General features: G+C 51.5%; 1 protein-coding gene across 1 annotated transcript in view; it reads left to right on the forward strand.

Moving 5' to 3' along the window:
• The first annotated feature begins 458 nt into the window (after positions 1–458).
• Positions 459–15981, forward strand: part of KCNK5 (potassium channel, two pore domain subfamily K, member 5) — a 41154-nt gene continuing 25631 nt past the window's right edge. Inside the window, exon 1 of the mRNA XM_011944349.1 lies at positions 459–1192. Coding sequence (XP_011799739.1) covers positions 1007–1192 — 186 coding nt within the window. The 5' untranslated portion in view covers positions 459–1006. The remainder of the gene's footprint in view (positions 1193–15981) is intronic.

Below are 15981 nucleotides of genomic sequence, written 5' to 3' on the forward strand. Positions count from 1 at the left end.
GTGTTTCCCGTAGAGTGACTGTGTATGGGGGGGGCACACAGGGGTGCCACGAATTGAGCTGCCTGCTCCTTCCAGATGCAGTGTTCTCACCTGGGTAGGTGAGAACGGGGTGAGAAGGAGGAATCACGCGTGGGTGGCTGGATTAGTTCCTGATGTCCTCTGACTCCCTACAGCTTCTTCAGCCCCGTTCTAACCCCCTTCCTCAGGCTTACAGGAAAGTGTGTGGAAGAGAGACACGGAGAGACTGAGCATAAGACTTTTTTGGAAGAAACATCAGTAAATGAAAATAGAATTACAATAAAAATAACGAAAGCAATAAACTCCTGACCTCAGTCACAATCATTTTAGTTAACACGCCAGCTCTAATAACAAACACGAGTCCCCGAGACCGCAACCCCTTGGGCACCGCGGGGGGTGCAGGTCTGGGCGGGCGGCGCAGCCTCCCCTGGTGGCTGATCCTGGGAGCGCGGGGAGCGCGGAGCCTCTTCCAGCGCTCACCTCGCGCTCGCTCTTGCGTTCGCCTGGCTGCGGGCGCGGGGAAGGGGCGGGGCCTGCCTGGGCTCCTCCCCGGTCGGAGCCCGGAGCCGGAGGGGGGCAGAGCGCGCCGGGCGCTGGTTAAAGAGGCGCGCCGAGGCGGGAGCGGCTCACACAGCTAGCGCAGCGCGGAGGAGCGGCGCGTGGAGAAGCGGCCCACGTGTCTGCCCAGAGTCAAGTCCGGTGTTCCTCCCACTCCTTACGCATCCGCGGTCCAGGGCGCCCCTTCAGCCCTCCTGGTTTTCGCCCACCCCGGGCCGCGTGAGTGGGGCCCCACGCAGCTCCCTGCGCTCCGTTGGCCAACTTGGCCGAGAAACTTTGTCCGGGGAGCGGTGCTTGCGGGGGGAGTACCGGGCACTGCGCATGCGGAGCTCCAAATTCAAACAGCTGTTTTCAGAGGCTGGAGGGCGGGCGGACTGGGAGCAGCTGGGGCTAGGAGAGGCTTTCTCTAGGAGGCTGCTGCTTGGGAGCCATGGTGGACCGGGGCCCTCTGCTTACCTCGGCCATCATCTTCTACCTGGCCATTGGGGCGGCGATCTTCGAAGTGCTGGAGGAGCCACACTGGAAGGAGGCCAAGAAAAACTACTACACACAGAAGCTGCATCTGCTCAAGGAGTTCCCGTGCCTGGGTCAGGAGGGCCTGGACAAGATCCTAGAGGTCAGTCGCCGCCTGTACCCCCATATACATCTGAAGCTGGCTTGAACTTTAGGGGGCGCTGAAAGGAAGACCCCTTCACAGCTTTGGGTGACCCTCAGTCCCTGTGGAAGGTCCAGGGGGTGATGAGAGAGCGTGTCTCATCATGGATCAGGCTTCGAGGATCCGTCGTTCACCCGAGGGACACGGGGGTCCCCCAAGCGCGGAGACTCTTTGGAACTTAGTTTGGCCGGAGATAAGTTGGAGTTGATTCCCGGGTGAACTGGGCTCCATAGTGTTTCAGTGTAGGTGTGACGGTACCTCCCTCCTTGGAAAGAGGCTGTGGGGCGGATAAAGGTGTTTATCTTTCCCTGGAGACGCTCCCGGCGTCTGGGAGCCAAGCCTGGTGCCATCCCCTCGTGTCTCCACCTCCCCGCTCCAGGGCCAGCGCCAAGCCTGCTAGGCTTTTCTTAAGAAACGTGAACCCGGCAGAGCGGCGGGAGGGTCCCCCAGCCTGAGCCTGGGCAAAATCTTCCCGCCCCCAGCAGGGTTCTGGAGAGGAGCTGGGGGGGCTCTGTGGGGCCCGAACCCACGGGATGAGGGGTGGTGCCTGGAATGCTGGGGACGCGCTCAGGCTTCCGGGAAGGCTTATCTCGCGGAGACATCCTTCAAGAGCTTGGAGTAAAACTTTGTGAAAGTAGTAGGTTGCACAAACGAATAATACCCAGGTAGTCCCTTTGCGAGTGGGTAGGAGAGAGTGTGCGGAATTGGGGTGGGTGGGGGACTTCCCTCCGTGCTGGCATTGGGAACCGCTTATCTTCTGGTGCACAGCCCAATGGGTGACACTGACCTCACTTAGGATAAAAGGGCTGCCTATCCTGGCTGAGACTTTGGGGCCAATTTGGGGACCGAAGCCCTCTACACCAGTTTCTCGAGGGCTCAGCTTCATCCACCAACTCTTCTTGGCCCGCTCCCCCGGTGGAATGACCAGGACCTGGGTGAAAGTTCTAGATTGCAGCAGGTGGGGAGTGGGGTAGATTGTCCAAGGTGTTATATTGCTCTCAGGGTGAAAGATGCCAGAAAGGAGGTCTGATGAGCAACGTTTAGTCTACAGCAGCACCCCAATACTTTATGCCTATCTAATTGTCGCTCATTTTCCAGCCTCTGCTTCCCCATGTGAGAAATAGGAATGAGCCTATCCTCCTCATTCCTTATTTCCGCCGTGCACTTTTAGGTTGGAAGCATTTGGAAAACGTCAAAACCTTGTCCCCAGATCGATGGGCATCACACAGATGAGCATATAGGTGTTTGCTGGCAGCGGTGTGTGGGGAGACTTGTCCTCTGAGGGGTCCCGTGGAAGGGGAGGTTTAGTCCAGCAGGCTTAGTGTTGGGTTTTAGTGGAGAGTCTCTTGCCCTGTAGCAGTTTCCCGGGTAGTGGCAGATGGGAGGTGATGGTGGGGAGGATAAGCTAAAGCAGGTGGTTGGTTGGTTTACCTCCTAACGGCAGGAGTCCTGGCATGAAGAGTCTACATGGCTTCCTTCTGATGGGTATCTACCCTGGGGGGGGTGTTATGGGGAGGGGGTCACTTTATGATTTCCCTTGAGGAAACAATTCCTCTAGAGAACAAGTTTTTGTTTAGTTTGTTCCAGGGCTTTGTTTAGAGGGGGAAGAGGGCAGGCAAGGATGATAAAGCCTTGAGCTGCCCTCGAAGTGTTTCCCTCTAAGCTGTTGCTCCAACACTGCAGGGGAAGGAAGGAAAGAATTCAAGGCTAAATGTGGGAAAATAAACTTCAAAACACAAGGAGAAGGGAAAGGCGGGGGGCGGGTGGTGGTGGGGTGGGTCCGGGGGTTAGGCAGCCGGGTGCAGCTGGTGGTCATAGCTTTGGAGGCTAGACGGCTTCTTGAGGTATTTGAACAAACAAAATGCCTCTTATTTAGCGATCCTGTTAAATCTGTCAACATTTACCTCAGCCCCCCCCCCAAAAAAAAGTAATGGGCAGGTGATTTTTAGAAAAAGGATTTCGGCATCAAGCCAGTCTGCTTTGGAGACAATTGTAGATTCGTTCTTGAACAAGGACAGCCCTGTCCTCTTCCCTGGCCAAAAAAACTCCCAAACCAACCCCAACTGGGTGAGTCCCCTCCCATCACAGGAAAAACCCAAGAAATGAAAATGGACAAGTGGAAGCATTTGCTGGCATCATTTTTAATCTGCAGAAATCTGCCTTGTTCTGCTTTCTTGTGACTTGGGGTACTGCCTCAGGCCTCAGGATATTGGTTTAAGGAAAAAGGAAAACTCAAAAATCTTCTTTCCCATCTGGCTGCTTGGGCATTTTCCACCTGAGGCTCTGTGTTTTAGCTGGTTCTGAATCACCTTGGAATCATGAAGGAGCTCCTAGCTAGGAATTCCTGGGGTAGGACAAAGATTGTTGGAAGAGATGGGGTGCAGTCTGGGTTGGGGTTTCTCTTACCCTGGAAGTTGTGTGTGGTCTTTCAAATGTGTGAGAAAGGGAGTTAAGTCACCTTTCTTTAGAAATACCCGCCGAATGTCAGGTACTTCCTTCCCTCCGCTGTGGTTGAAGTGAGGTGCAGACTGACTTTCAAGTGCTCAGTGACCCGCCAGCCTGGGACCACGTGATCGTCCTCTTTCCTGCCTTCAGAACCATCTTGAACCCCTGCTCTCAAGCAAGATCTTTGGTGACTCATTCTCCAAACCTCTTCCTAAATTGCAGAGACTCTCACAAGGGAAGTTAACATTTACAGCAAACCTACTCTGTGTTGGGCATTGTGGGTGCTGTTATCCTCATTTTATGAGAGAGGGCACAGGCTGGTTTTGCTCTCTGGCTTGGCCATTTACCCATCAAGCCATGTAACTTAACTTTGCCTTCCTTTCCTCATCTGCAAAATGAGTGTTTGGTGAGGCTCCAATAAAGTAGAAACATTAGGCAAGATGTCTATAAAAAGTGAACAGGTCTCCTGACCCTAGCATTTATTGAGGAAGGCAGCTTTACCTACCTGCCTTATTTCAGGTACTCTTTACAGTATGTATTCAAGTAAGTAAGCTGAAGCCCAGAGAAGATAAAGTGGCCACAGGGACACCACAGGAGGCACAGCCCGTGGGGCGGGACGGGGAGGGGGAATGACCAGGCAGTCTGCCCCAGGAGCTTGCACCTCCCTCTTGGGCCTGTGAAGATTGTTGCTCTGTGACTGAGCTTAGGAAATTGGTTCAGCTGGACCCTGATCTGCTGGAAAATTCTATTTTCTATTTCCCCTAGCACAGGGAATGGCATACAGGCGTCTCCTGTGTTGTTGCCTGGCTGACCCGGCCTCTGTTACTGAAGTAATGTATCAGTCCACTCCTCTGCACTTCTCATTTCGGAAGCCCCCAACCCCCACCCCCCCAAAAAACAGTGGGGGTGGGATTGAAGGGGAGGAGTGACAGCCCTTCTCAGCCTTCTGCCTCTGGTGGGCAGTGATCAGACACAGGAAGGATTTGAGAGCCACCATGCGCCAGACCACTTTGAATAAGCATTTTATATACATTCTTATTTTAATTTAATCTTGAAGACCACCCCATAAATGAGGAAAATTAGGGGAAAAGGTGACGTAACTTGTCTGGGATCACATAGAGCAGAGTCAGGTTTCAAATCTAAGTTTCATATTTCAAAGTACATGGAAATTAGCAAGCATTTATTAAGCATCCACCATGTGCCAGACACTGGGCAAGACTCTCAGAATACAAAGAATTAGGCGGAGCTCGGAGCTGCTGGACAAAAGGATACATAAACCCACTGGGAACAAGACTGTGGGTATGGGCTACCGCAGAGGTTTTCAGGAAGTCACTTACCAAGGGGCTGGTCCAGCCTGAGGGGTTAGGGAGGGCTCTCAGGAGATGATCTCAAGCCAGAGTGGGGTCTTGGATTAGAAAGAGCAGCTAGGAACCTGGGAGGTCAGAGCTGCAGTTAGCCTGGATTGCACCACTGCACTCCAGCCTGGGCGACAGAGCAAGACCTTGTCTCAAAAAAGAAAGAAAGAAAGAAAAAAAAAAAACCTGACTGGGAAAGGAAGGGAGAAGAGACTCCTAACAAAAGATGGAGACTGGCCCTTTATCCTAGCCTGGGGAAGGCAGACTGCGGGCTTCTTGCTGTGGCTCTAGAGAGTCCCTTGTCTCCTGGGGGTGGAGTAGGGTTGCCCTAGGTCCTGCCCTCTGTCTAGCATCCCAGACCAAAGTCCAGGTTTTGCTTGACTGCTCATATAGCTGACCTGTTCCCGGAAGCCTCTTGGATCCTACTGGCCTCCTTCCTTCCTAAGCTCCAAAGTGCTTTCTTGTGTTCTAAGGTTTTCCACGTGTACCTCCTTTCATTTTCTGAACCCTTTGGACTGGTCTCTACACACTCCAGTCCAAAGTAGTAAGGCTAGTTCCAATTTTGAGGTTCTGACACTCTTTTAACACCAATCCTGCTCCCCAGATTTGAAAAATAAAACCATGGAATATATGACAAAATTACATGTGACCGAAATATTTAGAATGGGGTACGTTGAATTTTTTGGAAAGCTGAGGGTTACTATGAACACCCTCTTTGTCTCAAGCCTTGTTGGAAATTGTAAAATGCACTGGTCCACTTCACTGCCTTTGTAAGTAAAGGGAACACAATAGCTCTTTTGGTTAGGGAGGATCTTGGAGGCCTCCACATCCTTGGGTCCGAGCTTGAGTTCTTACTGGCTAGAACTGCAGAAGTGGAAAGTGGATAAGCTGGTTTTTTGAGAGGAAATTGAAGCGGTCCCTTCCTAATGGCTTGTTTCTTATTTATGTTCCACTCGAAAGTTGAGGACAGCCAAAAAAAAAGCCTTAGTCTGCCTTAGTTAACTGCTCTGGTTAGAGTTTTTTAACAGTGAAAGTGAATGTTTATTAAATTGCTTTGAGAGTTTTACTAGAACCCTTAGGATGATTACAGATGGCACAGTAATAGAGAATTATGGAGGGCAGAAATTAGCAAGTGTTGAAAGTTTCCAGTGGGGGTGGGGAATGCAAAGGAGGTGATGATTGTTGCTTTTAAATATTTTCCTGGGGTTTTGCCCTATTTATAGTCTGGCGTTTAAAAGAAACACAATCCCCCGGTTTTGGATGTTGTGCTTGACTGGCCCTGACCTCGGGCCAAAGGCTTTCATCTTGAACTTGGCTGTTTGCTAGCAGATTGGGCTCAGCCTCTGAACTGTGTGTGTGGTTGGTAGTGGTGGGAGGAGGGAGAGAAGTGCAAGGTTTTGGGGAGCAGAGGAGCCAGACCCCTGAGTGGAGCCTCCAAGACAGTCTTTGTCCAAATTGGGACGCTGTATCTGCATGGTGCTGCAAGAACCAGTTGGCCAGAACTGGGGTGGTACAGAGAAGTGAGGTAGGAGACCATAGGAAAGCACATGAAATAGGTTTGCCTCCTTCCAATATTCCTTTTAGGGATTGGAGAAGATGGAAGCAAATCTCTTTAAAATTTCGTCGAGTCCCCAGGGACCTCTGGAATAATGCAGAAGAACCCTTGCCTGTTCCGTTCTTCCCAAGGATGGCTGTACATGGAGAGAGGATGTGCTGCCCTCAGTAGGGATCTTTCTCCAGCTGCCGCTGCAGGGCCTTGGTGGTGTTGCTGAAGGAATCACCATCCAAGCAGTATGCCTGATGGTTGTGGGAGTGGCCTCTGAAGCCACACCATAGTTTGCTTAGAATAGTGTGTGGCACGTCATAAATGCTAAGTGTTAGCTGCCATTTCTGCTACGCCCAGATATTCCTATGCTGCAATGGAGCGGTCCCTGCACAGGTGTGGTGGGCATCTCATTGGTATTACAAAGAATCAGGAAGATCTTCCTAAAATAGAATGTCAACTGAATTTTTTAAATGCAAAAAACATAGAAACATATAATTTACCATTTTAGCCACATTTAAAAGCCCAGCTCAGCAGTATTAAGTAAATTTACAGTTATGAAACAGATCTCCAGAACTTTTTCATTTTGCAACACTGAAATTATACCCCCTTCAACAACAATTCTTCTTCCCCCTCTCTACCCAGCCCCTGGTAACCACCATTCTACTTTCTGTTTCTGTGAACTTAACTACTTTAGATGTCTCCTAAGTGGAGTCATGTAGTCTTTCTTTTGCTTTGCACAGTGGTACAACCACTGTGAAAAATAGTATGGCGTTTCCTCAATTAAAAATAAAACTACTGAGTGATGCAGTGATCCTACTTCTGGGTGTATATCAACCAAACTTCTAAAGAACTGGAAACGGGATGGGGATGGTGGCTGTCTCTTGCCCATAGCCCTTGGGGAGGTGTTCTGCAGGATGGACCCACCAGGCTGTAGCCACAGGCCAGGGAGGTGAGAGTCACATGACTAAGCTCTTCTGTGTTGCCAAAGAATTTGAACTCCACCAAAGTTTTGCATTTTTCAAGTGGGGGAGGGAACAACATTTCAGAAAGTGTCCTCCACAGCCATTTACAGCGTAAAAGAAGTGGAACATTCTACTCTAACGACTTTTCTGTGGGCTGATCCCTTCACTCTGTGGGTGTTCTGATAAGGACACCCCCTCCTTCCTCTCTCCTGCTGATGTGATGTAGTGTGGGCTTTCCCAGAAAGCCCGTAGAGCCTACAGCCCCCAGAAAAACCCACTGATCTTCACACTCTAGTTTGAGCCCCACTGGGAGGTCCAGGTCTGGGTCCCTGGCCCAGCCAAAGACATTCCCTCTCCGGTTTGGTGACCTTCCCAGATTGCATCTTTGCTGTCCCTTTATGTAGAAGTGGGGGTGGTGTGCTCCAGCTGTAGCTCTGTTCAGCTGCCTAAGGCCTCTAGGTTTCTGGTGAGCCGTTATCCCAATCTCTGGACCTCAGAGACCTGGATACAGTGGAGTTGGAAACACAGAAGGGGCCCTCCCTACTGGCTATCCTTTGTGTGCTTGATGAAGCCTCAGATATTGGAGAGTTTTTAACCCTCTGGAGCTCAGTGCAGCTAAGGAAAGATAATTGGGCTGCAGTGGTAAAATGAGAGGAAATACAGTCCAAAGTGCTCGGTGGTGGGTTGTAGATGGAAGAGGCTGGAGAGATGGGCAAAGGTTGAAGGGGCTGGGGGGGATTCATTTTCTGTTTTCTGAGGCCTGTAGCCAAACTCCTTGGCCTGTGGAAGACCTGGCTCCAAACAAAACACAGCCCCTGCCCTCAGGGGGCCCCTAACCTGGAGGACGAATAGTAAGGAGCTGTTACCAGATTGATGTTGGTAAGTGCACCTGGGGACTCCAGGTGTGCACCAGGGCAAGAGATGAATTTTTACTCCTGCAATTAGAGAAGAAGGCAGGCTTGAAGGGTGAGTGGCATGGGCAGTAGCCCTGTGAGCGAGCATTCTGTGGAGTGCCTACCAGGTGCCAGGCATTGGGCTGGGATGTTACCTGTGTCTCCTTGAACCAGTTCTGTGGGCTAAGTATTGCTATTCCAATTGGACAGGAAACCAGAGGCCAGGTGACTTGCCTAGGTCTACACTGCTGGGTAGAGGACTGAGATTCAATCCCCCTTGTTGACTCGGAGCCTTCGATCTCGTCCATAACTGGAGGTGGAGGCAGGGGCTGGGAGTGACAGGCTTGGGCAACCAATAGTTACAAGCACTTACATGGCCACAGGCTGTGGGAGCCACCGATGTGCATCATCTCATTGTATCATGGCAGCCACCCTCTGCAGTAGGTGCCATGATCAGCTCGACCTCGCAGTAGAAGCAACAGAAGGGACCATAGAGGTTGAATAACTTGTCTGAGGCTGCGTAGCTAGGAAGTGGAAGGACGAGGTTTTGAACCCAGAGCTCACACTATGAACTATTCTCTTCTGTGTGAGGCTACGTTGAAGGTGGGAAAAGCAGGGAGCAAAGCATAGAGGCAAAAAAGTACAGGGCATATGTGGTGTCCTCAGAGTCTCAGGGTGCATGGGGCTAAGAGTTCAGGATGCTGAGCTGTGTGACCTCATTGAGCAAGTCATCTCATCTGCGAAATGGGATAATAGTACAGTATGTCCCTCATGCCCATAGAATCTATGTTAACATGTTAACATGTTTGCCACAGGTAACAGGTGACCGGCTACGTATTAGCTGCTGTTCCTATACCCAGTTCCTCTGTGTTCTCTGTCCCTGACACCACCCTGCAGGACCCACCATGCAGTGAGCTCCTAATCTGGGGATGGGGACAAGGGAAGATGATAAAACCCATCAAGTTTCTCCTAGTGGAGTCAGTCACCCACTGTTTTCTATTTCCTGCAAATTAACCACCTAAAACTGTTGATGATCAACACCTAAAAATAGGGATGGTTTCCTTCTTTCTCTGTTCTGGCAGGGCTCTGCTCAGTCCTGGCTTGTCCCAGGCCTTGGTTAAAACTTTTCTAGAGAATTCCTGGGACCAGATGGTCTCACAGGTGTTCTCCCTGGCTCATGGTTACCCAGGGTCTGGGATCAGAGCTGGGCCCTCACTCGGGGCAGACACTACCCGCCTCCCCTCTCATCTTCTATTGGCTTTGAAATGTGCATTCTTTTTCCTCTCCTCCATCTAAATATTTGGGTTTCCTGCTGAAATATTTAGGCAGGGATGTGTACTTATGGCTGTTGTCACCTCCCGTGCCCCACTGTAATCTGGCTGCAGCTGCTTAGCTGGGCCCCTCCTGTGAGCGGGGATGCTTGCCCCCTGAGTCTGGGAGAGAAGCTGTGCAGGGCAGCTGGTAGCAGGACCTGCTTTGCTCAGTGGTGTAGTCTCCAGTCCTATAGGGCTGCCAGGGGCCTTATTGGCCCCATTGGGTGGGGAGGACACGGCAGAGCCCCCTTCCATTTGTCCGAGTGCTTCCGTGCTTGGGGCTAGGGACAAGGAACCCTCATCTGAACTACTGTGTAGGAAAAAACGGATTCTAACCTGGGTTCTACTTTTACCTGTAAACTGGTTTATGCTGTGTGCCCCTGGCCAGATTTTCCCTCTCTGGACTCATCCATTCATTCAAAAAGGCTTAGAGTGCTTGTTAGGTCCAGCTAGACCGTTTGCAACCTTCGTGGGCAGTGGCCGTGTCTTCCCAGCCCTGGGCCTGTGTTGCCAGGCCTAGCTCTCAGGATGCTCAGTGAGTGTGTGGATTTCAGTCCTGCTCAGTTTGTTGTGTCCGTCTGTCCAGCACTGTGCTCAGCTCAGGGGGATGCCAAAAGCTGTGTGTCCCTTTTGGTTGGAAGTCTAGTCAGTGTAGCCAAGCCTCTTGCAAGGTCACAGCAGAATGAATGAAGCCAGGTGCCCCAGGCCCAGACTCTGGTCCTTGGTCTCACAGGCTCTAAGTCATGGAAGGAGTAGGGGTGCCATTATTTTATTTTTATTATTATTATTTTTTTGAAACAGAGTCTCACCCTGTTGCCCAGGCTGGAGTGGAACCTGGTTAAAGACCAGCATTCAAGTCACACCTGGGATTTAATACCACCTCTCTGCCTTTACAAATTGTGAGGCCTTGAGCCCATTGCATCATCTGAAAATGGAACTAATTATACCCACCTTGCAAGAGGAAATGCCTGTAAAACTCACTCAGTGCAGCTTCCAGCTGGAGGCAGCCTTCAAGACCAGCTTATTATTATCCTCTCCCCTTTGATGGAGGGACTTTACAGAATCAACTGCTGTCCCTGTCTGAGTCTGTTTATCTCCAGGAGCCCCCTCTTCTTCTTCCCCCACCCCCATCCCTTGTTTCATCAACTTTTCCCAAATTCCTTTCCCCTGTTGAAATAAGGCCCAGGCAGCAGAAGTCAGCAAGAGCATATTGAGCAGGTCTGCCCTTGGTGTTGGAGGGGAGCCGTGGTTTTTGCTTTCAAGGAGCTTGAGACAGAGCAAACCATCCAGTTCTTCATTCAGCAGATATTTTACTAGGCACATACTGTGTGCCCAGACCTGTTCAAGGACTGCTCCAAGAGAATGAGCCCTGGTTCCTGCCTCTCTGTGGAAACCAAGAGGGCAAGTGGATGAGCTGGGGTAGGAGAAAAACACCTCCTGGCCCCTTCCTTGTGGAGACTTCTTTGATTTTCAGAGGCTTCTGAGAAGTGGAGTTGGCGGGGAGGCCCACAGTGTTTGCAGTGGAGAAGGGGCAACTTCCTAGCTGGGGGCACCTTTGGCATGACTGGAGCCTGTACCATTCTAGGGGGAAGGAGCAAAAGTATTTGCAGGGTGTTGCCAGCAGCACCAGGTACACCACCCAGTCCTCTAAGATGCTTGCAGCTACACAGACTGTGCTCATGTGCACCCCAACCTGCCCTTACCACGGGTCTCTGTGGAGGTCTCTCCCATTCTTCTGAGACCTTCCTTCTATGACTTTCTGGGCCTGACTCTGGGAGGTCTGGCAGCCAAATGGATACCATCCCCTTTGCTGGATGGGGACACCAAGGCCTAGTGAGGATTAGCTGGGAGCAGAACAATCTCTAGAACCAAGTTCAGATTACTCTAACAGCACAGCCTACCCAGATCCAGGCCTTTCGTCCCTGGGCCATTCTTACTTTATTTCTAATCCCTTTTAAAATGGCCTTTAGGCTGGGCACAGTGGCTCAGCACTTTGGGAGGCCTAAGTGGGTGGATCAGGAGGTCAGGAGTTCAAGACTAGCCTGGCCAACACAGTGAAACCCTGTCTCTACTAAAAATACAAAAATTAGCTGGACGTGGTGGTGGGCACCTGAACTCCCAGCTACTCAGGAGACTGAGGCAGGAGAATCGCTTGAACCTGGGAGGCGGAGGTGGCAGTGAGCCGAAATTACGCCACTGCACTCTAGCCTGGGTGACAGAGCTAGACTCCATCTCAAAAAAAAAGGCCTTTAAGTAGAAAAAGCTCTTGATGGTATTTTGGGGTGCAGACTGCTTCTACTTACACCAAACTGGCCTACCTGATTTCCTAACCTGCCCCAACACGCCCCTTCCTGTGATCTTGAGCACCAGCTTCCCCTCCCACGAGTTTTCCAGATAAGAGGCAAAAGTTGAAATTGTATTGAACCCCAGGCTGGGAAAGGAGGATGTTTTTCTGGGCCAGCCAGGGCCTCGGGCAGAAAGGATCTGATGCCTGCCTGCTCTCCAGGGAGTCTCTCCAGCCCTGGACTTTGCTCCTCCTGCCTCTGCACCTAAGGAGCTGTTGGCTGGTTTCTCCAGCCTGTCTTGGAGGTTGGCAGGGGGTGGCTCATGCTCTGGGCACCACTCGTGGCAGCAAGTCATAAAATGTGAGGCCGAGGGAGCTTAGTGGTTATTTAACTGGCCTCCAGCCTCCTGAGTCAAGGCCCAGACCTTGGGAGGTTATGTAACTTGCCCAAGGTTACTCTGCTCACCAGGGGTGGGGGAAGTACAATAAAGGAGCAATTAGAGCTAAGTGGGGCAATTAGGGAAGGCTTCTTGGAAGCTGTGCCCCAAAGAAAGGTGATTGCCACATCTCCTAGTAGGGTTTCCATCAGATCACTGCCCCAGCAGTCAGGGATCCTGATAGTGAGATCGTGATCTCAAAACTCAGAAGACCCTCCAACATCTCTTTAGTTCTTAGACTAAACCAAAGCCCTGGCTGTGGCCCTGAGTGATTTGGACTTTCCTGCTTGTGTGTTCCCACCTCTTTCTGAACCCCTGCCGTGGATCCCAGTCAGCCACACTACAGGCAGGAAACTCCAGGGGCCAGCTCCTAACGGAGGAGATTCCTTCTACACCCCTGCACACAAATAGTGTTTTTGTTTGTTTGTTTTTGAGATGGAGTTTTGCTCCTGTTGCCCAGACTAGAGTACAATGGTGTGCTCACTGCAATCTCCGCCTCCCGGGTTTAAGTGATTCTCCTGCCTCAGCCTCCCGAGGAGGAGCTGGGATTACAGGCATGCGCCACCACACCCAGCTAATTTTGTATTTTTAGTAGAGACAGGGTTTCTCCATGTTGGTCAGGCTGGTCTCGAACTCCCAACCTCAGGTGATCTGCGTACCTTGGCCTCCCAAAGTGCTGGGATTACAGGCGTGAGCCACTGCACCTGGCAGTGAGTTTCAACGTTTAAAAAGAACTAGACGTTCATATCCACTGATGACAGAAAGGACTTTGGGAGGTGGTAGCAAGGAGAGTCACACCAGCCCCGCATGTCAGCCATAATGGGAGCTGCCGTGGCCTACATTGTCTCGATTTCCCAACAACGCTAAGTGACGGGCACTATGGGGAACCTAATTTTGCCAGGCAACGAAGGCAGAGGGTAACTTAGTTGAGGTCACATAGCTAGTTAGTGGCTTGAACCCAGGCCCTCTGAGTCCAGAGCCAGAGCTTTGCGTAGAGGCTGTCATGTCCTAAATTGCTGCCAGTCTTTCGAATCTTGCTAGGCTGCAAGCTACTCCTTGAGACTGGGTTTTCCACACACACCTCACTCCCAGCACCCAGGAAGTGCCGCGTGCATGTGTTAGCTGGCCCCTTTGCTGCCCAGCTCTGCACTGTTCAGTCTTCTGGGTTCTGACCCCAAAGTACTGCTGTTTCCTGACCACATCGACCATATATAGTTTTTTTGTTACATTTTGTTTTGAGGTGGAGTCTCACTCTGTCACCCAGGCTGGAGTGCAGTGGTACGATCTCAGCTCACTGCAACCTCCACCTCCCAGGTTCGAGTGATTCTCCAGGCTCAGCCTCCTGAGTAGCTGGGATTACAGGTGCGCACCACCACGTCCGGCGTTTTTTTTGTGTGTTTTTAGTGGAGACACAGTTTCGCCATGTTGGCCAGGCCGGTCTCCAACTCCTGACCTCAGGTAATCTGCCCGCCTTGGCCTCCAAGGTGCTGGGATTACAGGCGTGAGGCACCACGCCCAGCCCTATATATAGTTTTGTTTGACATTTTGGCTACATAAGTGGGTGCCACAGCTCAGAGGTGGGACTGTTAACTCAATCCCCAGCCCCTCCCCCCACACCTATCCTGACAGCCCTAATAGGCCCCTGACTTTTGTTGAGTGCTTCTAACCCCTGCTGCTTGACAGGTCTGTGGTCAGGGGACCCTGAGACTAAAACCCGCAAGGAAGAATCAGGTAGTGGAGATATAATTGCTTCTTCACTGTGTTTCCGTCTGACCTCCCAGTCAGCTAAAACCCATGCTGTGTCACATCCACCCACTTTGTTTCCCTAGAGTTAACCTCCAGCTGGACTCTGGTCTGCACCTTGGGAGGGTATCGCTTTAGTCTTGCCCACATGGTTTGGAACAGGTTATTCTGTAGCATGCCAAGGACCTCAGGGTGGGGCTCTTTATGGATGTTTATTTTGGCTTGGGTACCCTTTGTCTAATGCAAGGTTCCTGCTCCTCTCATGCCCCCGGTGCAGGATGGAGGTAGGCACCTATTCACAGACTCTCTGGAGGAGAAAGACGTCCATCCCCTACCTTCCCTATCACTCCTGTTCAAATAAAATTCTCACCTCCCGGGCAGTGGAATGCATCCTGACAGTGTTAGCTTTGGAAGGGTGCCCTTCTCTTCTCAGCATCCCTGCCCCCTTCGGAGCAGCGAGTGGAAGGGCTGCCTCTCGCCAAGGGGATAAGTGCTGAGTGGGCGACGCGGGGCGAGCTGAGGCAGTGGTGTCTTGTCAGCACCCCCCGGGCTAGCAGGAAAAGGGAGGGTGTCCTGATTAACAGCTTTTCAACACCCCACCTCCCCCATCTCCCAGACTCTAGCCTCAGCCCTGCAATCCACCCAAATGCATGGCCCAGAGAGTTGCACTCACCCACAGTTGGGGGACTAGAAGACAGCTGAGTCCTGGGCCAGCTCTGCTGATTTGCTGTGTGTTTAGTCCAGGTCACTGCACCTCTTTGAGCTGAGCACGTGTTCAATAAGGCCAAAAACACTTAGTAAGTGCCAGCTGTATGCCCAGTGCTGGATTAAGGTTGTGGGAATGAATTACTGGACATCATTTCTGCCTTTGAGGTTGATGGGGCCATACCGTGGTGGGAGTGGGTCACCATGCATTACATATTATGGATTGAGTTGGGGCGGGGCATATTGTGAGGGCCTGTGTGCTTCAAGGTAGAAAAGTTCCTCTAGGCTTGGGCTGTTTAGGTTGCTTCCCTTAACCTGGCCTGGGGGTTACCTCCTTTCTAGCTCCATTACCCTCTAGGCTCCTCTGCCCCATGTCAGACGACATTGCATGGGGGCTGTTGCCTGGTCTCCACCCTTCTCTCCCCTCCCTCCCTGCAAGCCCTCAGTTTGTACCTGATTGGATCCAAAACCTAGCACCAAGCATGAGGGTAATTATTAATGAATGTCCTGAACCATGAAGCCGTGTTTCTCTCTCTCCTTTGGCCTCTCTCCCAACAGCCCCCAAACCCAGAGGCAGCACCGACAGAGCCCCCCTCTGCCCTTCAGCAGGGCCCACCTCCTGGGAAACAATCTGGAAAACTGTCACTAGCCCCTGTAGTGGGCATCCTGCCGGGCCAGATTCTCCCCCAAGCCAGCAGATGTGCTGCTGCTGACCATACCCCTCTGCCCATCATCCATGCAGTGCCCTCCTAGCTGGGGACACTCCGCTCTGTTTAGACAGGTCAATAGGTTGCCTGGTGAAAGCGTGTGTCAGCATTGCTCTGGGAGTATGTCTGTCTAAACCCGGGGCAGGCTCCCACAGCCGAGGCAGGTACTTTTGGGTCCTGTTCTAGAAAGTTCCTGTCGACACCAACCACACTGGAAATTCAGAGTTCACAGAACTGAGTTTTGGCACAGCCTCTCTTTTTGGAATGCTCTGAGACTGAGAGCTGCTGCATGTGGTCAAACCCTCCATCTCCACCTACCCAGTGTTGGGGTTATTGTGTACACTTCTTTTTTTTTGAGAC

This window comes from Colobus angolensis, unplaced genomic scaffold (genome assembly GCF_000951035.1).
Source record: "Colobus angolensis palliatus isolate OR3802 unplaced genomic scaffold, Cang.pa_1.0 Scaffold105, whole genome shotgun sequence".
In the NCBI taxonomy this organism is placed as follows: domain Eukaryota; kingdom Metazoa; phylum Chordata; class Mammalia; order Primates; family Cercopithecidae; genus Colobus; species Colobus angolensis.